Source organism: Phycodurus eques, chromosome 9 (genome assembly GCF_024500275.1).
Source record: "Phycodurus eques isolate BA_2022a chromosome 9, UOR_Pequ_1.1, whole genome shotgun sequence".
NCBI classification, from domain to species: domain Eukaryota; kingdom Metazoa; phylum Chordata; class Actinopteri; order Syngnathiformes; family Syngnathidae; genus Phycodurus; species Phycodurus eques.
The window spans coordinates 4379599-4405798 of record NC_084533.1 but is presented as its reverse complement, the minus strand read 5'-3'; the positions used below and the strand labels follow the sequence as shown (position 1 = coordinate 4405798).

The window sequence follows — 26200 nt, the reverse complement described above, 5'->3', positions numbered from 1 at the left end:
TTTGCAGCACCTCTCAAGCTTCATGAGGTCAGATGGAGAGCTTTGGTGCACAGCCATTTTCAGATCTCGCCAGAGATGTTTGATTGGATTCCAACTCTGGGCTTTGGCTGGGCCACTCAAGGACATTAACAGAGTTGTCCGAAAACCACACCTCCGTTGTCTTGGCTGTGTGCATAGAGTCCTTGTCCTGTTGGAAGGTAAAGCTTAGTCCCAGTCTGAGGTCCTGAGCACTTGGAGCAGGTTTTCATCCAGGATGTCTCTGTACATTGCTACATTAATCTTTTTCCCAATCTTCACTAGTCTCCCAGTTCCTATTGCTGAAAACATCCCCACAGCATGATACTGCCACCACCATGCTTCACTGTAGGGATGGTATTGGTCAGGTGATGAGCGGTGCCTGGCTTCTCCAAACATGACGCCAAGCACACCAAAGAGTTCAGTCTTTGTCTCATCAGACCAGAGAATTTTCTTTCTCATGGTCTGAGAGTCCTTCAGGTGCCTTTTGGCAAACTCCAGACGGGCTGCCATGTGGCTTTTACTTAGGAGTGGCTTCTGTCTGGCCACTCTACCATACAGGCCTGATTGGTGGAGTTCTGCAGAGAAGATTGTCCTTGTGGAAGGTTCTCCTTCCTCCACAGAAGACCACCTGAACTCTGACAGAGTGACCATCTGGTTCTATGTCACTTCCCTGACCAAGGCCCTTTTCCCCTGATTGCTCAGTTTAGACGGGCGGCCAGCTCTAGAAAGAGTCCTGGTGGTTCGGAAATTCTTCCATTTACGGATGATGAAGGCCACTGTACTCATAGGAACCTTCAAAGGTGCAGAAATTTTTATGTACCCTTCCCCAGATTTGTGCCTCGAGATAATCCTGTCTCGGAGGTCTACAGACAATTCCTTTGACTTCATTCTTGGTTTGTGTTCTGACATCCACTGTCAACTGTGGGACCTTATATAGACAGGTGTGTTTCCAAATCATGTCCAATTAACTGAATTTACCACAGGTGGACTCCATTTAAGCTGTAGGAACCGCTCAAGGATGATCAGTGGAAACATGATGCACTTGAGCTCAATTTTAAGCTTTGTGGCAAAGGTTTCTCAGTTTCATATTTTTAATACATTTGCAAAAATTTCCCCAAAAAATGTTTTCACGTTGTCATTATAGGGTGTTGTGTGTAGAATTTTGAGGAAAAAAATAATTTAGTCCATTTTAGAATCAGGCTGTAACATAAAATATGAAAAAGTGAACTGCTTTTCTAGATGCACCGTAGTGTAGGAAGTCTGTCATAAATGAAATATCATGACATTATATGTCACCTTTTGTCGTTTACATTTTAATTATTTTGTTATTCAGAACTTTAATTTTGACTATCATAGCTATGCAGATGACATACAGATATATCTAGCAGTTTCTCCAGATGACTACAGTTCAATTGAGGTGCTGTTTCGCTGTCTAAAACTGATAAATATCTGGATGAGCCAAATTTTTCTTCAATTAAACTACAACAAAACTGAGATAATTGTTTTTGGCAATATAGAAAAGAGGATTACTGTTAGTAAATACCTGGAGTCACTCTCCTTAAAAACCAAAGACCAAGTCCGAAACCTTGGTGTTCTGGTAGATTCCGACCTGACTTTCAACTTTCATATCAAATAAATTACTAAAACTGGCTTCTACCATCTGAAGAACATTTCCAGAGTGAAGGCTTGCATGTGTCAAGCAGACCAGGAGAAGCTCATCCATGCTTTTATCTCAAGTAGACTTGACTATTGTAATGGTCCTCTCACTGGACTCCCTAAAAAGAGCATGAGACAGCTGCAGCTCATTCAGAATACTCCAGCTCGGGTTCTGACCAGAACAAAGAGGTCAGAACATATTACTTCAATTCTAAAGTCTTTACACTGGCGTCCAGTCGGCTTTAGAATAGATTTTAAAGTTCTGCTACTGGTTTAGGTCCTGAATACATGAATGAAATGCTCATGGAATATAAACCCATTAGGGCTCTGAGATCGACAGACTCAGGTCAAATAGTGGAGCACAGAGTCCAAAGCAAACATGGTGAAGCAGCATTTAGCTAGTATGCTGCACAAAAATGGAATAAGTTGCCAACAGAAGTGACATCAGCCCCAAGTGTGCATGTTTTTAAATCCAGGTTAAAAACTCTTCTTTCCCCCCATGCTTTTTAGAGCATTTCGACTTTTAAATGATATTTCTTGCACTGTACGCTGTTTTAATTCTATTTTTTTTTCCTCTTTGTTTTAAATGTTTATAAGCTGTTTTTTTATTTGTTTTTAAATGCTTTTAAACATGTAAAGCACATTGAGTTATCTTGTCTATGCAATGCGCTATATGAATAAATTTGCTTTGTTTTGCTTCTTTACATTGCAACTTGTCGGTACATAGTTTCTATTATTATTTTTTTTCCCCACTTCAGAATTGTTTGCCACTTTGTGTTGGTCTAACGCATGGAATCCCAATGAAATATATTTACACGTGGTTATAATGTGACAAAATGTTGAAAAGTTCAAGAAGTACTAAAGGTAAATGATTACTTTTGCAAGCCACTGTATGTTGAGCAAAAAAAAATTTAAATAATAATAATAATCTGCGTTCACCTCAGGGACGTGCGGTCAGGCGTGGCAGGGGAGGGCGAAAAGTGCAGTGGGGAAAAAAAGTATTTAGTCAGCCACCAATTGTGCCAAAGAGCTGTCAAAGGACACCAGAAACACAATTGTAGACCTGCTCCAGGCTAGGAAGACTGAATCTGCCATAGATAAGCAGTTTAGTATGAAGAAATCAACTGTGGGAGCAATTATTAGAAAATGGAAGGCATACGAGACCACTGATAATCTCCCCTCGATCTGGGGCTCCACGCAAGATCTCACCTCGTGGGGTCAAAATGATCACAAGAACGCTGAAAAAAAATCCCAGAACCACACGTGGGGACCTTGTGAATGACCTGCAAAGACCTGGGACCAAAGTAACAAAGGCTACCATCAGTAACACACTGCGCCACCAGGGACTCAAATCTTGCACTGCCAGACGTATCTCCATGCTTAAGCCAGTACATATCCAGGCCTGTCTGAAGTTTGCTAGAGAGCATTTGGATGATCAAAAAGAGGATTGGGAGAATATCATATGGTCAGATGAAAACAAAATAGAACTCTTTGGTAAAAACTCAACTTGTCGTGTTTGGAGGAGAAAGAATGCTGAGTTCCATCCAAAGATTACCATACCTACTGTGAAGCATGGGGGTGGTGCTTTTGGGCGGTTTTTTCTGCAAAGGGACCAGGACGACTGATCAACGTAAAGGAAAGAATGAATGGGGCCATATATTGTGAGATTTTGAGTGAAAACCTCCTTCAATCAGCAAGGAAGATGAAACGTGGTTGGGTCTTTCAGCATGACAATGATCCAAAACACACCACCCGGGAAACGAAGGCGTGGCTTTGTAAGAAGCATTTCAAGGTCCTGGAGTGACCTAGCCAGTCTCCAGATCTGGCTTGGAGGGAGTTGAAAGTTTGTGTTGCCCAGCGACAGGCCCAAAACATCACTGCTCTTGATATCTGCATAGAGGAATGGGACAAAAGACCAGCAACAGTGTGTGAAAACCTTATGAAGACTTACAGAAAACGTTTGACCTATGTCATTGCTAACTAAGGGTATATAACAAAGTATTCAGATGAACTTTTGTTATTGACCAAATAATTATTTTACACCATAATTTGCTAAATCTTTAAAAATCAGACAATGTGATTTTCTGGACTTTTTTTTTTTTTTTTTTTTTCTCCCCCTCATTTTGTCTCATACGTGCGGTATACCTATGATAATGCAGCCCTATGGGGGGCACAAGTCAGTGCAAACTGTAGGCCGGTCCCAAGCCCGGATAAATGCAGAGGGTTGCGTCAGGAAGGGCATCCAGCTTAAAACTTTGCCAAACAAATATGAGCGTTCATCCAAAGAATTCCATACTGGATCGGTCGTGGCCCAGGTTAACAACGTCCGCCACCCCCACCGTCAACCTGCAGGGCGCCGTTGGAAAATTAGCTACTGTGGGTCGAAGTCACAGAAGAAGAAGAGGTGGAAAGCGGGTTCTTCGGCAGAAAGAGAAGAGGAAAGCACAGAGCCTAGAACTGAATGTGGGGACTGTGAATGTTGGGACTATCACAGGAAACTCTCGGGAGTTGGTTGACATGATGATTAGGAGAAAGGTTGATATATTGTGTGTCCAGGAGACCAGGTGGAAAGGCAGTACGGCTAGAAGTTTAGGGGCACGGTTTAAATTATTTTACCATGGTGTAGATGGGAAGAGAAATGGAGTCGGGGTTATTTTAAAAGAAGAGTTGGCTAAGAATGTCTTGGAGGTGAAAAGAGTATCAGATCGAGTGATGAGGCTGAAACTTGAAATTGAGGGTGTTGTGTGTAATGTGATTAGTGGCTATGCCCTACAGGTAGGATGTGGCCTAGAGGTGAAAGAGAAATTCTGGAAGGAGCTAGACGAAGTAGTTCTGAGCATCCCAGACAGAGAGAGAGTCGTAATTGGTGCAGATTGTAATAGACATGTTGGTGAAGATAATAGGGGTGATGAAGAAGTGATGGGTAAGTACAGCATCCAGGAAAGGAACTTGGAGGGACAGATGGTGGTAGACTTTGCAACAAGGATGCAAATTGCTGTAGTGAACACTTTTTTCCAGAAGAGGCACGAACATAGGGAGACCTACAAGAGCGGAGGTAGAAGCACGCAGGTAGATTACATCTTGTGCAGACGACGTAATCTGAAGGAGGTTACCAACTGTAAGGTAGTGGTAGGGGAGAGTGTGGCTAGACAGCATAGGATGGTGGTGTGTAAGATGACTGGTGGTGGGGAGGAAGATTAGGAAGACAAAGGCAGAGAAGAGAACCATGTGGTGGAAGCTGAGACAGGACGAGTGTTGTGCAGCTTTTCGGGAAGAGGTGAGACAGGCTCTCGGTGGACGGGAGGAGCTTCCAGAAGACTGGACCACTGCAACCAAGGTGATCAGAGAGGCAGGCAGGAGAGTACTTGGTGTATCTTCTGGCAGGAAAGGAGAGAAGGAGACTTGGTGGTGGAACCTCACAGTACAGGAAATCATACAAGAAAAAAGGTTAGCTAAGAAGAAGTGGGACACCGAGAGGACCGAGGAGAGGCGAAAGGAATACATTGAGATGCGACACAGGGCAAAGGTAGAGGTGGCAAAGGCCAAACAAGAGGCATATGATGACATGTTTGGCAGGTTGGACACTAAAGAAGGAGAAAAGGATCTATACAGGTTGGCCAGACAGAGGGATAGAGATGGGAAGGATGTGCAGCAGGTTAGGGTGATTAAGGATAGAGATGGAAATATGTTGACTGGTGCCAGCAGTGTGCTAGCTGGATGGAAAGAATACTTTGAGTTGATGAATGAGGAAAATGAGAGAGCAGGGAGAGTAGAAGAGGCAAGTGTGGTGGACCAGGAAGTGGCAATGATTAGTCAGGGGGAAGGCACTTAAAGAGGATGAAAAATGGAAAGGCAGTTGGTCCTGATGAGATTCCTGTGGAGGTATGGAAGCATCTAGGAGAGGTGGCTGTGGAGTTTTTGACCAGCTTGTTCAATAGAATTCTAGTGTGTGAGAAGATGCCTGAGGAATGGAGGAAAAGTGTACTGGTGCCCATTTTTAAGAACAAAGGTGATGTGCAGAGCTGTGGGAACTATAGAGGAATAAAGATGATGAGCCACACAATGAAGTTATGGGACAGAGTAGTGGATTAGACTCAGGACAGAAGTGAGTATCTGCGAGCAACAGTATGGTTTCATGCCTAGAAAGAGTACCACAGATGCATTATTTGCCTTGAGGATGTTGATGGAAAAGTACAGAGAATGTCAGAAGGACAGTGTGACAGACGAATTTAACGTGGACGTGCGACTGCATCAGGGATCAGCCCTGAACCCCTTCCTTTTTGCAGTGATGATGGATAGGCTGACAGATGAGGTTAGACTGGAATCCCCGTGGACCATGATGTTTGCAGATGACATTGTGATCTACAGTCAAAGCAGGGAGCAGCTGGAGGAACAGTTAGAAAGATGGAGGCATGCACTGGAAAGAAGATGAATGAAGATTAGCTGAAGTAAAAGAATATATGTGCATGAATGAGAGGGGTTGTGGGGGAAGAGCGAGGCTACAGGGAGAAGAGATAGCAAGGGTGGAGGACTTTAAATACTTGGGGTCAACCGTCCAGAGCAATGGTGAGTGTGGTCAGGAAGTGAAGAAACGTGTCCAAGCAGGTTGGAACGGGTGGAGGAAGGTGTCAGGTGTGTTCTGTGAATAAGAGTCTCTGCTACGATGAAGGGCAAAGTTTATAAAACAGTGGTGAGGCCAGCCATGATGTACGGATTAGAGACACTGGCACTGAAGAGACAGGAGGAAGCAGAGTTGGAGGTGGCGGAAATGAAGATGTTGAGGTTCGCTTTCGGAGTGACCAGGTTAGATAAAATTAGAAATGAGCTCATCAGATGGACAGCCAAGGTTCGATGTTTTGGAGACAAGTTAGAGAGAGCAGACTTCGATGGTTTGGACACGTCCAGAGGAGAAATAGTGAGTATATTGGTTGAAGGATGATGAAGATGGAGCTGCCAGGCAAGAGAGCTAGAGGAAGACCAAAGAGAAGGTTGATGGATGTCGTGAGGGAAGACATGATGGCAGTTGGTGTTCGAGAGGAGGATGCAGGAGATAGGCTTACATGGAACAGGATGACGCGCTGTGGCGACCCCTAACGGGACAAGCCGAAAGGAAAAGAAGAAGAGCGGTATACCTATGATGAAAATTACAGGCCTCTCTCATCTTTTTAAGCGGGAGAACAATTGGTGACTGAATTGGTGACTGACTGTACTTTTTTAATACTTTTTTGCCACAGTGTAATTCATGGGAAAGGAACTTCAACCAAGTATTGACCGCATATGAATGAAGATACTTTTCAGAAGCCCATTATTTCAGTTAAACTCTTGGTTTGGTTCTTATGTTGTTGTCAAAATTTCTGACAGGGTGAAAGTTTTTATAGATGTAAGCTAAAGTCATAAAAATGTTGATATACAATCTTGAAATATTATACACTGTGTGTTAGTGAATGTATTAAATATGCCATTTTCAAATTTATAATTGAACAACTAAATAAATGAAATAAATTCCATTGGGGTCAAACATATGGCCTGCGGGCCAGAACTGGCCCGTCAGGGGGTCTAATTGACATTCTGAAATTGGCTGCTACTCACAATTTAACACCTGATATTGATGCACAAAAAAGAAGCAAAGCATTTCCGGAGCAAAGTAAGCCTACGTGATATAAAACGTTTTGCCACCTTGTGAAGAATCCATCCATCCATTTTCTTTACCGCTTATCCTCACTAGGGTCACGGGCTGCTGGACCCTATCCCAGCTATCTTTGGGCGGGAGGCGGGGTACACCCTGAACCGGTCACCAGTCAATCGCAGGGCACACAGACACAAACAACCATTCACACTCACATTCACACCAATGGGTAATTTAGAGTCTTCAATCAACCTACGTGACGAATACAGTTCTGTGAAAATGAATACCTCATGTAGAAATATTTTAAGACATTGAATATTGCAAAATGTCAGTCAACAGCTTCAGTTCAGAAGAGGCTTGTTTCGTGGAACCCTTTTTGTTTTTAAAATACACTGCCACAGCTTTTATATCTTTTTGTCTACATTTACAAGGTGGGTGGCAGCACACTCTTTCTGAATAGTTACCACTTTATTTTGTATGGTTCGATGAGTCAGTTGGGATTTTTAGATGGATGTGGAAATTTAAGTACATTTATAATTATTTCTAGAAATTAAGTTGTTATAAATAGAACATATATATATATATATATCCTCTTATCTCTAAGTTGCACAAGTGTGTATGAAAAAAATGACAAAATACTTTTGAAATTGCAATCGTTTACGTTAAGAAATTTCAGATTGCTCATATAATTTGCAATATTTGCAACAAAATAATAATTAATGTGAATATTTTCCAAATGTACTTCGAATTAATCACACCAAAACAATGAGGACATTTTTGAATAATTGTTATTTATAGGTTATTAAGCCATGAATATACTGGTCGGCCCACTTGAGATCAAATTGGGGTCGATACAGCCCACAAACTAAAACGAGTTTGACACCCCTGTTCTTATTTACTGAGATGCACCTGTGGTAGCATTAGCAACAACCATTTTTCATCGGCCCAGAGTGCATTGTCATGTAACAAAAATACCAATTTACTTGGTCATGCTATATTATTTAAAAATTTTAAAAATATTTCAAGTGATTTTAATGTATTTGTTTGAACAGTGAAGGTTCTGGCCAAAAGTGTATTATATTGTAACAGTAGGTGTAGTAGCATTGGACACAGAATCTGGTCTTGATTTGTATCTTTAAACAAGACTTCTTGACTAAGTGCGGTTAAAGCAGCATGTTAATGTTATTTAGAAATTAGCTCAAGGATTATTTGCAAATGGTCCCAGTCATACACACAACATATCTTCTCCAGCTCTACAAAGTTAAACCTAACAAAAATTCAAACTGACAAGGTATTTAATTATCTTATCTAACATATAGGCTTTCCTTTCCCACACACGTCCACCCATTTGTTTCCTCTTCCACCAAAAGGTTGACTGACATGTCAGGTGTTAATTGCTCTTTCAGCAGAATGACCATACAAGTGTAAGTAAATGCATTCCACAAACAAGTTTTTAAAATGTTACCGTTACGCCTCTTTTAGGTATTGTCTCTGAAGAGTAAGAACCTGGTGGGCATCACTCTGACCAACTGCGGAATCACCGACTTAGTCATTAAAGACTGCCCAAAGATGATGTTCATTCACGGTACTGCACAGACATGGATATTGTGTTTATTTGACAATAACACTAGCAAGGGTTTAACTTGCTACAATACAGTAATATAAGTGCTCATCATTTTGAATGTCATGAATACCAGCTGAAGAAAAGTTGTTTTTTCCGTTAGGCTCCTCTGATACATATGTGATATTTGTATGCTTTTCATGTTCAGTAAAAAAAATTCCTTTTTCCTTTTGTGAGTAAAGCTACCAGATGTCGAGTGTTAAAGCAGCTGCGAGTGGAAAGTGCTCCTATTGTGAACAGGTTTGACTATGCACAATGTAAGAAGCTGAACATGGAACAGGTCCTGGATCAGATTCTGAGAATGCCTCCCGAGCGCAACCGCATCATCTACATGCGTCCAATGCACCAGGTCCGTATTTTGGGGTGTCTCCAAGTTCTGTCATATGCACTGTGCTTTAGATGCACAGTGTTTATAGTCGATTTTTCAGGGTGGTTTTTTTTGCTTACATTTGAATTAGTCCTCTGTTATTCTCTAGGTTTGCTGTTTTTGTGATAATGCCAAAACTCTGGCCAACGTAAAAGTTTTGCTTTGGTGTAATCTTGGTGCCAAAAAAACTATGTTGAAGTGAGGAGAGGTGTTTCATTTAGTCAAACCATAGCCCTGTCTAATATAAAAGTCTTGTGGCATCTATGGACAATTATAAACCTTTTTTGGATCTCTACCTTTGTTTTTGTACTTTATACCCCAATGTCTATTCAACCTGTTAGTAATTAATCCACAAAGGTTGAATCAAGGCACCTGGATTGTTCTTGTTTGTTGAAGGTTCACCTTTAATGCAAAAGGCTTCTTCAGTTCAAAATTTTTTTGTTTGGAGTATTTATGTCTCGGTGGGTGTGTATTTTTGTTGTATTTTTGTTGTTGTTGTCGATCGACCGTCCTACATACCAGTCGGTCATTCACTCATCTTGTGGCTCATTAGGACCACTCTTCCCCGTTGATTGTCATGATCTTTGGGGGGAGAGATGTGTTACAGGTTGCATTGTTGTAGGCAGACGATAGGTGATGTCTCAAACTTCCCCCTCTGTTTAGAGACGGCTTTTTTAGTTTAACATAGATGGCTTCTTTTACACCTCTTTCAAAGCAGCGGTCCTTCCCTACCCAGAATGTTGTCCTCCAAGGAATGTCGCTTCTCCTTGAGATGCGAATTAACTGCTTATTCTGCATCAGAAGAAGGATCCTGTCAATGCTGTGCAGTCTCTCCAATGTAGAGGTCATTGTACTCAACAAACAACACTGGGCAACAACAGCAACACCCTATGGTTGACCACCCCCTAGGAACACACACTGAGGCATAACTAGAGGGACTCCACACTGAAAATCTTGAACTGAAGAAGCCTTTTGTGTTAAGGATGAAATGTCTTCAACAAGCAAGAACAGTCCAGTTGCCTTGATTCAATCTTTACAGATTATCATGACCTGAATCACTGAGAATGTACACAGACAACATTTTAAGTAGTTGTTGTCATTTACTTAAGTTTTTGCTCCTGTGTTTTATAGAGCTGGTATTCTAGCTAGACTTGATTTTTTGACTCTTTTTCTTCAGATTGACTCTGTAGCATTGGAACGTCAGCTCTTCCAGGGTCCCTATCCCTATCACATCGCTATAGTTCACGAATTCAGCAATCCACCAAATATACGCAACAAGGTCCGCATTCGCAGCTGGATGGACACCATAGCCAACATCAGCCAGTGAGTAGTATCCCTGATATATTCTGAAATGGTGTTAAAAGATAGGTTTACACTGAACAAAAATATAAACGCAACACTTTTGTTTTTGCTCCCATTTTTTTGTGAGCTGGACTCTTAAGATCTAAAACTTTTTCTACTTACACAAAAGCAAAGCAAACCAAATTTATTTATATAGTGCATTTCATACACAAGGTAAGTCTATGTGTTTTACATTATTAAAACATTTTAAAACAAAGAAAAACAGCTTATAAACATTTAAAACAAAGAGGAAATAAATAAATAAAAATAGAATTAAAACAGCATACAGTGCAAGAAATATCATTTAAAAGTGGAAATGCTCTAAAAAGCATGGGAAAAAATAAGTTTTTAACCTGGACTTCAAAACATGCACACCTGGGGCTGAGGTGACTTCTGTTGGCAACTTATTCCATTTCTGTGCAACATAATAGCTAAATGATGCTTCACCATGTTTGCGTTGGACTCTGTGCTCCACTATTTGACCTGAGTCTGTCGATCTCAGAGAACTACTGGGTTTATATTCCATGAGCATTTAATTCATGTATTCAGGACCTAAACCGTTTAGTTATTTATAGACCAGTAGCAGAACTTTAAAATCTATTCTAAAGCTGGCTGGAAGCCAGTGTAAAGACTTTAGAATTTGACTAATATGCTCTGACTTCTTTGTTCTGGTCAGAACCCGAGCTGCAGCATTCTGAATGAGCTGTAGCTGTTTAATGCTCTTTTTAGCAAGTCCAGTCAGAAGACCATTACAATACTCAAGACTACTTGAGATAAAAGCATGGATGAGCTTCTCCTGGTCTGCTTGACACATATAAGCCTTCACTCTGGATATGTTCTTCAGATGGTAGAAGGCAGTTGTAGTAGTTGATTTAATATGACTGTTGAAAGTCAGGTCGGAATCTATCAGAACACCAAGGTTTCAGACTTGGTCTTTGGTTTTTAAAGAGAGTGACTCCAGGTATTTACGAACAACAATCCTCTTTTCATTATTGCCAAAAACAATTAGCTCAGTTTTATTGTGGTTTAATTGAAGAAAAGTTTGGCTCATCCAGTTATTCATCTGTTTTAAACAGTGACACAACACCTCCATTGAACTGTAGTCATCTGTAGACACTGCTAGATATAACTGTGTGTCATCTGCATAGCTATGATAGTCAAAATTAAAGCTCTGACGGATTTGACCCAAGGGTAGCATGTACAAGCTGAACAGGAGGTGCTTGAGGGACCCCATAGGTCATTGCCATTCGATGAGATTGAACACTACCATTGGTTACAAAGTAACTCCTTTCCTCCATGTTGGACCTGAACCATTTAAGGACTGTTCCATTTACTCCTACCCACGTTTCTAACCTGTTCAGCAGTATATTATGATCCACTGTATCAAAAGCCGCACTGAGGTCCAACAAGACCAGAATTGACACCTTTCCCGAGTCAGTATTCAACCTTATATAATTTTGCATTGTGATAAGATCAGATTCTGTACTGTGATGAGTTCGGAAACCTGATTGAAATTTGTCAAAAAGTCAATTTAAGTTCAAGAAATTGCTGAGTTGATTAAAAATAACTTTCTCAACAATCTTGGCTATGAAAGGGAGATTTGAGATGGGTCTTTAGCTTGCTAACATGGAAGCGTCTAGTGCTCTATTTTTTAGGAGAAGCTTAATGGCAGCTACTTTTAGAGCTTTAGGAAACTGCTGACTGAAGTGAGCAATTGATTATTTGCTGCAAATCACCTAGCACAGACTTCGCAATAGCTTTGAAAAAGTCAGATGGTATTGAGTCAAGACAGGTCGTTGATGGTTTCAGCTGCTGAACTGTTTTCTCTCCAATTTTGGTCAACTGTATCAAATTATGACATTAATAGAGTTTTTCCTGGGTGGCTTCAGATGTATTATCATTTTGCTGATTTGTGCTAATACTTAACCTGATGGATTGTATTTTTTCACTAAAATAACAAGCAAATTCATTGCATTTATCTGCTGTTAGGAATTTTTGAGCTAGCTAATTCGGGGGGGGGGGATTGTGAGCTTGTCAACCACAGCAAACAGAGTGCGAGTATTGTTGCAGTTATGACTGATGATTTCAGAAAAGTGTCTAGCCCTGACTAACTCTTGGTTAAAATTACAAAGACTTTGTCTGTAGCGGTCATGGTCAATTTGGAGTTAAGTTTTTCTCCACTTACGTTCTGCTTTCCTACACTTAGGTCTTTACCATCATTGTGCTCCTCCACGGTGTTATAGGTCGCCTCAGGATTGTCTTAGTTTTAATAGGAGCGATAGCATTCATGACATTTGAGATTTTACAGGTGAAATTAACCAAAAGTTCTTCAACTGTCTCAGCATTCCCAGTTTGTAGCACAGCAATGGTCTCCATAAACTTAGTGGCTCTCATTTATGTACCTTTTCTTAACAGATATAGAGGTTGTCTGTACTTTTGGAAGAATCTGCAATTCAAAGAATACACAAAAATGGTCAGAAATAGCCATATCCTTAATGTCAATTGATAGAATTTCAACATCCTTAGAGATGACCAGGTCTAAGATGTGACCTTGAGTGTGGGTTGGACTCTAAATATGTTGAGAGGTCAAATGTGTCTAGTATAGCAGAGCGTTCTTTAGATTTTTTTTTTTTTTTAATTTTATTGTCAACATTAATTTTAAAGTCTCCCGTTATGACAAAATAGTTGTCGTCAGTACAAATAACTGACAGCAGTTCTGAAAAGTCATTCTATTTTATCTCGGAGGTCTATAAATTATTAAAACAATAACCTTTGGGTCACCTTTAACTGCAAAACAGAGATATTCAAAAGAGCTAAAATCACCCAGTATAATTTCTTTACACTGAAATAATGACTGGGCGGCACGGTGGCCGACTGGTTAGAGCGTCAGCCTCACAGTTCTGAGGACCCGGGTTCAATCCCCGGCCCCGACTGTGTGGAGTTTGCATGTTCTCCCCGTGCCTGCGTGGGTTTTCTCCGGGCACTCCGGTTTCCTCCCACATCCCAAAAACATGCATTAATTGGAGACTCTAAATTGCCCGTAGGCATGACTGTGAGTGCGAATGGTTGTCTGTTTGTATGTGCCCTGCGATTGGCTGGCAACCAGTTCAGGGTCTACCCCGCCTCCTGCCCGATGACAGCCTGGGATAGGCTCCAGCGCGCCCGCGACCCTAGTGAGGATAAGCGGCTCAGAAAATGGATGGATGGATGAAATAATGACTTAAAAATAACAGCAATACCACTGCCTTTTTTCCCTATTCGACACTTGTTCATAAAATAAAAAAATACTGGTGTTGCCTCATTTAAAATGGCATTATAGCTACTTTCTGTTAACCACGTTTCATTTAGTAACAAAAAGTCCAGATCATAGGTTGTAATGATGTCATTAATCAACATTGAGTTATTACCCAGTAACTGGAGACACTGGTTTGATAGATTCACATTTTATCATCACTAAGTTTGTAGTTCTACTTTTTTTGTGCCATATTTCTTTGACCAACTTTATGTCCCTTGTAATTACAGGGATGCCTGATCTCCATAGGGGTCTGACCTATTCTGGAAAAGACCCCGCAGATATCAGTCAGATTCGCAGATAAGGTTCTTCATGGGTGGAGGAGGGGCCTTTCGCAACTTAGTGGATGGTGGTTTTAGGCGAAAAAGGCCATTTCCTTCAAATATTGTTCACAAATCTGTCTAAATCTGTGTTAGTGAGCGTTTCTCCTTTGTCGAGATAACCCATCCCTCCTCACAGGTGTGGCATATCAAGATGCTGATTAAACAGTATGATTATTGCACAGGTGTGCCATAGGCTGGCCACAATAAAAGGCTACTCTGAAGTGTGCAGTTTTATCACACAGCACAATGCCACAGATGTTGCAAGTTCTGAGGGAGCGTGTAATTGCCATGCTGACTGCAGGAATGTCCACCAGAGCTGTCGCCCGTGAATTGAATGTTAATTTCTTTACCGTAAGCCGTCTCCAAAGGCGTTTCAGACAATTTGGCAGGACATCCAACCGGCCTCACAACCGCAGACCACGTGTAACTACACCAGCCCAGGACCTCGACATCCAGCATGTTCACCTCCAAGATCGTCTGAGACCAGCCACCTGGACAGCTTCTGCAACAATCGGTTTGCATAACCAAAGAATTTCTGCGCAAACTGTCAGTAACCGTCTCAGGGAAGCTCATCTGTGTGCATGTCGTCCTCATCGGGGGCTCGACCTGACTGCAGTTCGTTGTTGTAACCGACTCGAGTGGGTGAATGCTCACATTCGATGGCGTCTGGCACGTTGGACAGGTGTTCTCTTCACGGATTTTCCCGGTTTTCACTGTTCAGGGCAGATGGCAGACAGCGTGTGTGGCGTCGTGTGGGTGAGCGGTTTGCTGATGTCAACCCATGTGGCCCATGGTGGCGGTGGGGTTATGGTTTGGGCAGGCATATGTTATGGGCAATGAACATGGGTGCATTTTATTGATGGCATGTTGAATGCACAGCGATACCGTGACGAGATCATGGGGCCCATTGTTGTGCCATTCATCCACGACCATTACCTTATGCCGCAGCATGATATTGTACGACCCCATGTTGCAAGGATCTGTACACAATTCCTGGAAGCTGAAAACATCCCAGTTTTGGCATGGCTAGCATACTCCCCGGACATGTCACCCATTGAGCATGTTTGGGATGCTCTGGATCGGCATATACGACAGCGTGTTCCAGTTCCTGCCAATATCCAGCAACTTCGCACAGCCAACGAAGAGGCGTGGACCAAGGCCACAGGCCACAATCAACAACCTGATCAACTCTATGCGAAGGAGATGTGTTGCATTGTGTAAGTTAAATGGTGGTCACACCAGATACTGACTGGTATTTCTGACCCCCCCAGATCCCCACAATAAAGCAAAACTGCACATTTCAGAGTGGCCTTTTATTGTGGCCAGCCTCAGGCACACCTGTGCAATAATCATGCTGTCTAATCAGCATCTTGATATGCCACACCTGTGAGGTGCGATGGAGTATCTCTACGAAGGAGAAATGCTCACTAACACAGATTTGTGAACAATATTTGAGGTAAATGGCCTTTTGTTCATGTAGAAAATGTTTCAGATCTTTGAGTCCAGCTCACGAAAATTGGGAGCAAAAACAAAAGTGTTGCGTTTATATTTTTGTTCTGTGTACATTGCATTATATAAGTCAAACATTTCCCTTTTTGGCTCTCAAGTGGCACAATTCAGATATGCGTCATGGCAATGTTAAAAAAAAAAAAAAAAAAAAGCACATGGAATCAGGTATCTTCAGATTGAAGTTGGGCCTCTTCCAAATGTGGATAAAAATTCCATGTGATCGGATACATGTTAATGCGACTGCAGCGTAAAGGCGCAGATCGGATATACCTCATCAGTACAAGCTTGACTTCATCGGAATACACAGATTGTTGAAGTATATACCACACACTTAAAACACCTGCTGTAAATTTAAACAACAGCTAATGGACAAATATGGCTAAGGCTACTCACTGTATGTTAACCCTGAAGGTCAATTCCGATAATTTTATTTTATTTTTTTGTTTAGTTTTTTTGCCCAATGTGACAAGTATAATTCCGATGTTTTTGGGTCCCCCCCCACCGCACCCCACCCCACCCCAACCTCATATCCGACCCAGGCCTCTTTCATACAGTATGTGGATATAAATAGGATATGTATCCGACGTGTGTGCAGTATGGATGCTCACGGGGCGCACATCCAACCTATGGGTCATCAAAAGGCGACAAATGTCACAATTGTTCGACAAAACAGACATGCCACCAGTGTTGCCACAGTTACCTTGAATAACTAACTTTGTTACTTTACTGATTACTTGGTTTCAAAAGTAACTAAAGTTACATTATGAGTAACTTTTTAGTGACTTTTACCAGCTGCCAAGAGACAGGAATATCACTTATTCACAGTACAAAAAGAGCATTAGCTTAACCGTACCCATTACCTGGTAATATATGGGTTACAGAATGACATCATCAACATGAACCAATTACTGAAATGTTGGTGTAGTCGAAGCCACATTAAATGAGCTACTTAGTGCAGAGTTGACATGCCAAATACAATAAGTACCTAAACATGTAAACAAGTGCAAAATTCTCAAGTATACTTCTCTAAAGACTCTTAACTGATAGACGGACGGACTGTAGCAACCCTGCATATTGTTCGAGTTCTGTGGTTACCAATTGTGCGGGGGTCCATGAAGGCAACTGTGTGTGCGTGCGTTTATGTAAACATGAGCGAGAGTCGTGGTTGGATGCTGGGCTTGGGGGAAACAGACAGGACTGCACTTAATGTTGTTTTAAAAGTGTGATTGCGGCCAACAGAACTCATTTTGTTTGTATTATAGAGTTGTTGATAGCTTTTCCTGATTCCATCCCCCAACTGCTCACACACGCACGCATGCACATAGGCACGCACAGCGTGCACACACACACACACACACACACACAGACACACTTGCTCCCACCATCGTAATTTCGAGACGAAGAGTGAGAAAACTTTTTTTGTTCCCGGTGACAAGTTTACACAACTGTTTAACTAGCAAAGCTGTGGGTGATTGACAGGGGGAGAAGCACTGAGTTGAGTAAACGTCAGTGGTGCAGCGCATTAAACCAGCTCCTGAGCAGTCCGGACTCCAGACGACGTTGAAAGATCTCACCTTTTATTGTTAATATTATTTAAGCTGAGTATTGTAAGTCCTTCACTGAGTCAGTCCATACCTCCATGACGATTTCTGACCATGCACTACGGTATGAATAATTAACCCACAATGCATTGCGGGCCTAAATGCCAGTAAAACTCTCTTCTTTTTGTCTAAATAAAAATGAAACAACAATTATATATTATATATATATATATTTACCGCACCTTCACTTTGGATTGTATGATAAACAATGACCTCCCAGTCATTTTCCTGAATATTTTAGAAAGGGAGCAGTCTGCCTGTTTGGTGAAGTGCTATTAGACAGATGGGCGGCTGCTTCTTTGAGTCATCAGCCACAAAACATTACTTGTTAAGTGGGGTCGCGCATCGACTGAATTTGAGCGATTCCGGTTCCAAACGATTATTGATTCCAATTCTTGTAGTGGGCTTGGTCAGAAAAGTTTGCATGGTTTAAATAATGGTGTCCAAATTATGAGAATCCATTTTCTTAGCCGCCTGCAGCATAGACTAAAATTAACATTTGACTCGCGGTTCTTTACAGCCAGTATCACTATCACACAAGGCAATGTGTGTGGAACTAACCCAATTGACTTAGTATTCATTAATTAATGTTTCAGCTAAAAGTTAAATATATCATTGTTAAAATTGTTATATGGGACTGTTTGATCACGACAAGTGCTTTATATGTGCAAGTTTTAACTTGACTTCCTGTTTAAAGCTTGTAGTCTTTTATTTTGAAGGGTACCCACCGGAACTCAGCATATTGTTGGCACGAAAAGTGCACCAGTGATTATTTATTGATTTATTTTGTTTTTGTTAATGGATGAAACCAAATGCTATAAAACGCTGATTCCTTTCCCTACCCACCGATGAGGCACAAAGTTAGTGTTTGTGATACTGTGAGAAGTCTATTTGAATTTTGTCCCAATTCATCGTGGCGTAAAGTTGGTACGGTGAAGTTTTAGCGCAATGTTAAGCTTTTCTTTTCTTTTTTTCTTTTTTTTTTTTTTTTGTCAACGGCCCTTACATTGGTTTGAAGAGTAAAACAAAGACTAAAAACCATCAGTGCAAAAGTGCAACCAACCGTTTACCTTGTTAGCTGTCTCAAATGTTGGCATAGACTTATTTTATTCTTTCACACACCCGATTGACAGAGTTGACTTCACTGAAGCTCCACGCAATGTAGGCTGAGGCTCAGAGCGTGTCAGACGCTACACATTGTGAAAGCCTCCTTTGCATAATATAATCTTATTTCAAGTATTGCACTGAAGCAACTGGTTATTCATTTTAACAAAGTTAAGACGCACTTTTGTTCGGCGCCAACTGGCGTTGGGCACAAGCACGTCTTCGTGCGCGTTCTTCTTCGTTGGTTTTCGCCACTTCGTCGTTGGTTTTTGCCACTTCGTCTTCGGGGGGTGTAGGCATCGAAACTGGGAACCATCCATCCATCCATCCTTTTTCTGAGCCGCTTCTCCTCACTAGGGGCGCAGGCGTGCTGGAGCCTATCCCAGCTATCATCGGGCAGGAGGCGGGGTACACCCTGAACTGGTTGCCAGCCAATCGCAGGGCACATACAAACAAACAACCATTCGCACTCACATTCACACCTACGGGCAATTTTAGAGTCTCCAATTCATGCATGTTTGTGGGATGTGGGAGTATACCGGAGTGCCCGGAGAAAACCCACGCAGGCACGGGGAGAACATGCAAACTCCACACAGGCGGGGCCGGGGATTGAACCCCGGTCCTCAGAACTGTGAGGCTGACGCTCTAACCAGTCGGTCACCGTGCCGCCTGGGAACCGAAATGTTTAAATTTGAATGATTCTGGGAGAACCGGGAACTTAGCTTCTAATCGGTTTTCTATTCTCGGTGCCCAACCCTATTGTTAAGGATGATTGTTGACTCATTATGATTGATGAAGTAACTGTAATCTAATTACTTTTCCTGGATACAGTCACGCATTTTGGAGTAACACATTACAAAGTAACACAAAATAATGCGTTACCGGCATCGCTGCACACCACAAAACTGCAATGGCGGATGAAGGACCAGAAAACAGTCAGTGGCGAAAAGGAGACACTGATAAATATAAGAAAATGTTGGGCAACGTTTGAATTTGAGCGATTCCGTTTCCGATTCCGATTCTTCATTTTGTTTCCGGTTCAAAACGATTCTCGATTCAGATTCTTTTAGGGGGCTGGTTCAAAAATGTTTGCATGGTTTAAATAAAGGGTGTCCAAAGTATGAGCATCCATTTTCTGAGCAGCCTGCAGCCTAAACTAAAATGAACATTTGACTCGGCGTTCTTTATAACCAGTATCAATATCAAACCTGTGAACTAAAAGGCCATGTGTGTGGAACCAATCCAATTGACTTAATATTTATTAATTATTGTTTCAGCTACAAGTTGAATACAGCATTGTTAAAATAGTTATTTGCGACTGTTTTATCATGTCAAATGGTTTACATGTGCAAGTTCTAACTTGACTTCCTGTTTAAGCATGTAGCCTTTTATTTTGAAGGGTACGCACCCAACATTTTGGCACAAAAAGTAACTTCACGTGACACCGGTGAATTTTGACAATGAAAGTAATGGAACCAAACACTATAAAACGTTGATTCCTTTACCTACCAACCGATGAGACACAAGGTTAGTGTTTGTGATACTGTGAGACAACATTTTAGTGAATTTTGCCCCAATTCACTGATATAAAGTTGCTAGTTTGACGTTTGGTGAAGTTTTAGCTCAATGTTAAGCTTGTAATGCGACTGTTTCTACTTTATTTCCAGTATGGTAAAGTAATTTATTTTATTTTTGTCTGTCATCAGCTCTTACGTTGGTTTGAAGACTAAAATAAACGCTAAAAACCATCAGTGCAAGAGTGCAACCCAGCGTTTAACTTTTCAACTGCCTCAATGTTGGCATAGATGTATTTTATTGTTTCAGTCACCCAATTGACTCGACTGAAGTTTCGCGCGTTGTAGGCTGAGGCTCGGAACGGGAGGGAACGCGTCAGACTTCTACACATCGTGAAAGCCTCCTTTGCACAATATAATCTTAATCACTGAGGTGACTGGTCATTTATTTTAACATAGTTAACACGTTTGTTCCCTGTCGTCGTTGGGCACAAGCCACTTTCTTATTCGGGGTCGGCGCACTGTCGGCATCGAAAGTAGGAACCGGATTTTTTAAAATTCAAACGATCCCAGGAGACCTGGAATGTTAGTCCTGGTTCCAATCGCTTCGCGATTCTCGATGCCCAACCCTCGGCTCCGTTTGCACGAAATCCTTGAAATGGCCACGAATGCGTCATGACAAGACTTACTTGAGGGGCCATGTTTACTTCTATCCGGTGACTAGTATTTGCGTGCATGTGCAATGTGACGTCCTGTTTGTTGTACATGCGTGTGATGTCACGGAGGCGTTTTGTCCACAGTAGAAGCTGCATTTGTTTTTGTAATGTGAACGACTACATTAAAACATCGGATTTAAGAAAACAAAATCGGAATTGGGCATTATGCCCTGCAGCGTGAACGTAGCCTAAAATGCTACATTAAAAGTGTTAAGTGGAGTAATGTGGAGTTTGACCCTATTCAAATCAAGGCGGGGAAGAGTCAGGCCAGTCCATTTAAAATGTATGTAATGTATAATATTTGTATTATTTATGTATTATTGTTAACTTCACTGCTCGGTGTTGACGCTTGTGATGTTGTTTACGCACAATTTGGGCATCTGCTCATGTGGGTTGTTTCATGTGTTCTGTCAGTGAAAAGACAAGCAAATCAGATATGTGGCACTTTCAGCCAAAAGCTAGAAACTGTCAAGGTCTTTGTGTATTACCATTGCAGCAGTTGCTATGGTAATGTATAGCCTAACTTTCTCTCTCAAATTGATGAGGGTCAGTCAAAAAGTAATGAGCCCAGTTTAATTTAACCTACTAATAATTGTTTTTTTTCCAGAAATATTTATGTTTTGTAGTTGAAATACTTGTTTGAAGGTTTATTTTAAAAACGTATTGTTTAAGTCTGTCCTCTCCCTGTCAGTCATTTTGGAAATGATGCCATTGCTGGATGCCTGTCACTACTATTACTTGTTTTGGAAGGAGAACCACCACTAAACATTTTCAGAAGGTTGCAAAATGTGTTTGGCGAAGCTGCAATAGGCTACAGCACAGTCAAATAGTGGGTGTCCAGCATGAAAGACAAAGAACAAGAGCCTGCTTTGAGAAACCTCCGTGACAAGAAAAGGAGCTCGTGAAGTCATCAGTTCCTTTGGCTGGACAACCATAACCTGTCCCCCAAAGTCACCTGATCTGGCACCATCAGACTTATCACCTTTTTGGTCCTTTAAAAGAAGGCAAGTTAAGCAAGCTGTAAATAAATAAATGGTTAAAGATGCAGCCTACTGAATTTTATGAGGGTAGCATGCATGTCCTTGTTCGTCAATGGACAGTCGGTGTTGGAGATTGTATAGAAAAGTAGCAATTAATTCTCCATTTTTTGGGCTTTATTTCTGCGCGTATATTGCCTTTCTATTTAAAAATAAATAAATAAATAAAGCTAGAGGAAAAATTGGGCTCATTACTTTTTGACTGACTCTCATATATCCATCCATAAAAATGTCAAATGCCGATTATCACACAATACTGTAAACTGGTCGTAATCGAAACCCCCCTTGTGTAGATTTTTGGCGATGTGTTATTTCGGAAAGTACCTTCAAACATACAGTGCTGTGAAAAAGTATTGACCCCCTTTTCCAGTTATTAAATTTTTGCAGTAGTTTCCCCACTTTAATGGTTAAGATCATCAAACCAATGTAAATATCAGTCAAATATGGTAAATGGACTGCACTTACTGTATATAGCGCTTTATCTACACCATCATCACAGTGCCCGAAGTGCTTTGCAAAGCCCCACATTCACCCACCCACACACACACATTCATACACCAATGGGCGACTGGGCAAAAATGGCATCTGTGTCAGAGTTACAAGGCGCAAACCACTGCTAACCAAAAAGAACACAAAGGCTCGTCTTACTTTTGCAAAAAAAAAAAAAAAAAAAAAAAAATCTAAATGATGAAGAAGTTTGGGAGAATTTTATATGGACTAACGATATGAAAGTTGAGCTTTTTGGAAGGTGTGCATGTCTCGTTACATCTGCCGTAAATGTAGCACAGGATTTCAGCAAAAGAACCCAATGCAACGGACAATCAGGACTTACCCACCTTTTAGGACTTCTACGCCGCCAGAACTAAGACAAGAGCATGCAAAATCCTCTTGAACCCTCCACATCCTGGTCACCACCTCTTCCAGCTCCTTCCCTCAAGTAGGCGCTATAGATCAATGCAAACTAAAACGAGCACACATTCCAACAGCTTCTTCCCTCTAGCCATGAAATTGCTTGCATCATTTGCACAACTGCAATTGTATCAGCATTACCACATTACCGGTAACCTTTTATTGCTAAGTGACTCTCCGTGGTGTGTTGTTATGTATTGTTTTTTTATGCATCAAAAGTATTTATTGTCAAAATGGCTGTCTTATTGACGGACTCGAGCGGCACCAATTACCAGAGATAAATTCCTTGTGTGTTTTTGACATACTTGGCAAATAAAAAGGATTCTGATTCTGAATCATACCAACAGTCAAACAGGGTGGTGGTAGTGTGGACCTGGACAACTTGCTGTGATTGATGGAACCAATGAATTCTGCTCTTTAACAGAAAATCCTGAAGGAGAATGTTCAGCCATCAGTTCATGACCTCAAGCTGAAGCGCACGTTCTGCAGCAGTTCACTTGCGTTATATTTGTCCGATATTAACATTTGCTTGATCATTTATTTTTAAACAAAGTCGAGAAACTGCAAAAATAAAAGCATTTCAGAAGGGGCCAATACTTTTTCCCAGCACTGTGTGGAACACATTCCTAAATAAACCTTTGCACACTGAACTCGTACACGTAACTGGTGAGTGTTTGTAAAGGTCTGACCGCAACTGTGTTTTACATCCACTCACAAATGCATAATATAAATATGACTCAGTACAGAAACAAACACACTTGGAAAAACTAAATGTTCAACGCACGAGAAGATTTATAGTAGCCGGAATATCCAGTATGTTTGTGTCTGTTTTGCAGGGAGTTAATCAAATATGAGTTCTTCCCAGAGGCCACCAGGACAGAAGCGGATGTGAAGAAGTATCCTAAATACCCCTGGGGCCGAGACATTTATACGCTTGAGGGTAAAACGGACTCAGATATATGCTTCAATGCATCAGTACAGATGGAAACGGGGGAATCGTGCTCAAAATGGTCCTAGACCAGTACCGATATGTTCACCTGGCTTTAACTAACCTCCATGTCGTGCTCAGGACTGTTGGATGGCGCCCCCTACAGCATGATAACAGACTTCCCCTGGCTCAGGACTCTGAGAGCAGCTGATCCCAACAACTACGCCCGCTATGACTTTGAGGACGACGAGAGCAGTGAGTGTCATCTCTCCGATGTTAAGTGGAATGAAAATTTGTGCCCAAATGACCGCAGCCTATTACTCTCTCCCGTTGTGTGTTAGCCACCATCTACGCCCCGAGGCGCAAGGGTCAGCTCTCGGCCGACATCTGCATGGAGACCATCGGGGAGGAGATCTCAGAGCGCCGACAAAGCAAAAGAGGAGTGTTTCAGAGAGTTGTGGTTCTCTTCCTCCATCACTGTGATACGCCAGGCGAACCTGTTGATGACGACTACATTTAGGACACTCCGTCTTACATCTGACTGTCAATTACAGTGTGCCGTCAATTGTGTCGGCCGGCTGAGTCGGTAGGATCTGCAGTGCGCACTTGACTTGCAACTGTGGGGCGCTGGCAAATAATATTTTACCTCTAGACGAGCCCTTAGGAAACACAACTCCAAATAATGAAACCTTTTGTCTTATCGCCTTGTTTCCTTTCGCTTTCATTAAGCAATTTGGAGTATTTTGGATCAAGTTCATGCTGCAGCCCCCACCCCACCCGTATCTCATTTGAGCCTCAGTATTCTATTACCCCTAAAAAGATGTTTACGACTATATTTAAGTATTAAAATCATGGCTTCCACGTATTTGGATGTATTAGATATGTTTTTTTTTTTTGTTTTTTTTTTAAGCGATTTAACCAATGGAAGTTTCATAAGCTTAGATGATTCCTATCGTCTATTTGGTCTCTTTACAGATACAGTTCCAATCTGAAATTACAGGTGAAAATAACCCAGGTGGCCATTTTTAATGTGGCTTGACAAGGATCTATTAAAAGGTGTATTACATGCATAAGAAAGGGGGGAAAAGTTGTGGACTCCTGCATATAAGCGCATCGCGTTCATACAGTCAACTAAGTCGTCACATCATAACTTGACTGCTGCCTGTCCTGTGCCTCAATGTTTCTCTAATCCAAATGGGTATATTTAGAAATAGTGTTGGCTCAGTTTTTAATTTGATTTGTTGTTTTCCCAACCCAAATTTTTCAAGGTACTTTCAGCACCTTGATTATCACTAGCCAGTCGGTGTCAAGTTACATTCTACTCCAGCTTCGAGAGATTATTTTACATTAAGTTGGCATGTAACTGGTTCTGCACACTGCTCTAACCAGTCGAACGTGTCAGATTATGGGATATGTCAGATATGGTTTGGAAAATGGATGGATTGTTAGTTTTTGTGGTTAGGGTGGAAGGCCAGGGGGATGATAAAGGTGAACAAATTCATGAACAATGAACTGACCGAGTAACAAAATCCAAACCCACCTGATTTGTTTTTGTTTTGTTTTCCTCCTCCTTTTGTTAAACAATTGTACAGATGTTGTGGATAGTCATGTTATTTCATGCTGTTTATATGTTTATAAGAAAAGCTATTTCACATTATAAAAAATAAAAATCAGCAGGAAATGAACTTTTTGCCCTCTGTCTTTGTCACTATGACTCTTCCATATTGATTCTTCCACTGACTTTAGCTGTTCTGCTGTACTTCTGTTGCCTTTGAGTTATTGTACTGTCACCAAATCAACTGATTTCTAGCGCATTTAAAACAACTCTGCCAAAAACAGTAGAAATGATACTGCATTTTCAATACTTTGATTTCAATGCTAACTATAGTTGTGTAATGTTGATTTATTTTGTTTACACTGGAGAAAAGAAAAAAAAAAAGATTCCACACAGAACTCCAAAAACTGACTGGACATAATGAACCTTCAACCTCAATATTTGGTAACACTGCCTGGGGGGGGGGGGGGGTTTGGCCCACACTTCTTTTGCTAACTGCCCCAGGTCTCTCAGATTTGAAGGGTTCCTCTTCCCAGCTGTTGTTTTGCGATCTCTCCACAGGTGTCTACAAAATTTTGATCTGGACTCAGAACTCTACAGTGATTTGTCTCATTGTCCTGCTGTAAGACCAATGACCTCAAACGGTGACCCAGTTTTGTGACACTGTGCCTGCTTTGCACCATACCAGAAGCAAGAAAAGCAACCCCAAAACATCAGTGAACATACACCATGTTTGATCTTAGGATGGTCTTTGCTTCATTTCCTTTTAGGTAAACAGCAAAGTGATGTGCTTGACTAAAAAGCTCTACTTTGGTCTCATCTGTCCACAGGACATTCTCCTAGAGGGATTTTGGCTTCTCTGTGTAAGTGTTGGCAAACTCCAGCCTGGATTTTTCATGTCTGCAAGCCTGGTCCTCCTTTTCCAATGACGACAGATCTGACACTGTCACACTCTGTGTCTACAGGTGAGCTTGAATTTGTTTGGAAGTGCGTCAAGGTTCTTTAGCCACCATTCGAACGTTCCTTCGCTGCAATCTTTCATCAAGTTTTGTCTCCTGGCTACAGTGCCATGGGCTGTAAACT

The 26200-nt window shown here is 41.4% G+C and overlaps 1 protein-coding gene across 1 annotated transcript in view; it reads left to right on the top strand.

The window, feature by feature from the left end:
* The window catches only part of fbxo38 (F-box protein 38), a 68856-nt gene extending 43621 nt beyond the window's left edge, over positions 1–25235 (top strand). The window contains 6 exon segments of the mRNA XM_061685696.1: positions 8783–8885; positions 9104–9270; positions 10466–10611; positions 23471–23574; positions 23704–23817; positions 23904–25235. Of these exon segments, the coding sequence (XP_061541680.1) occupies positions 8783–8885; positions 9104–9270; positions 10466–10611; positions 23471–23574; positions 23704–23817; positions 23904–24082 (813 nt within the window). The 3' untranslated portion in view covers positions 24083–25235.
* The last annotated feature ends 965 nt before the right edge of the window (positions 25236–26200 follow it).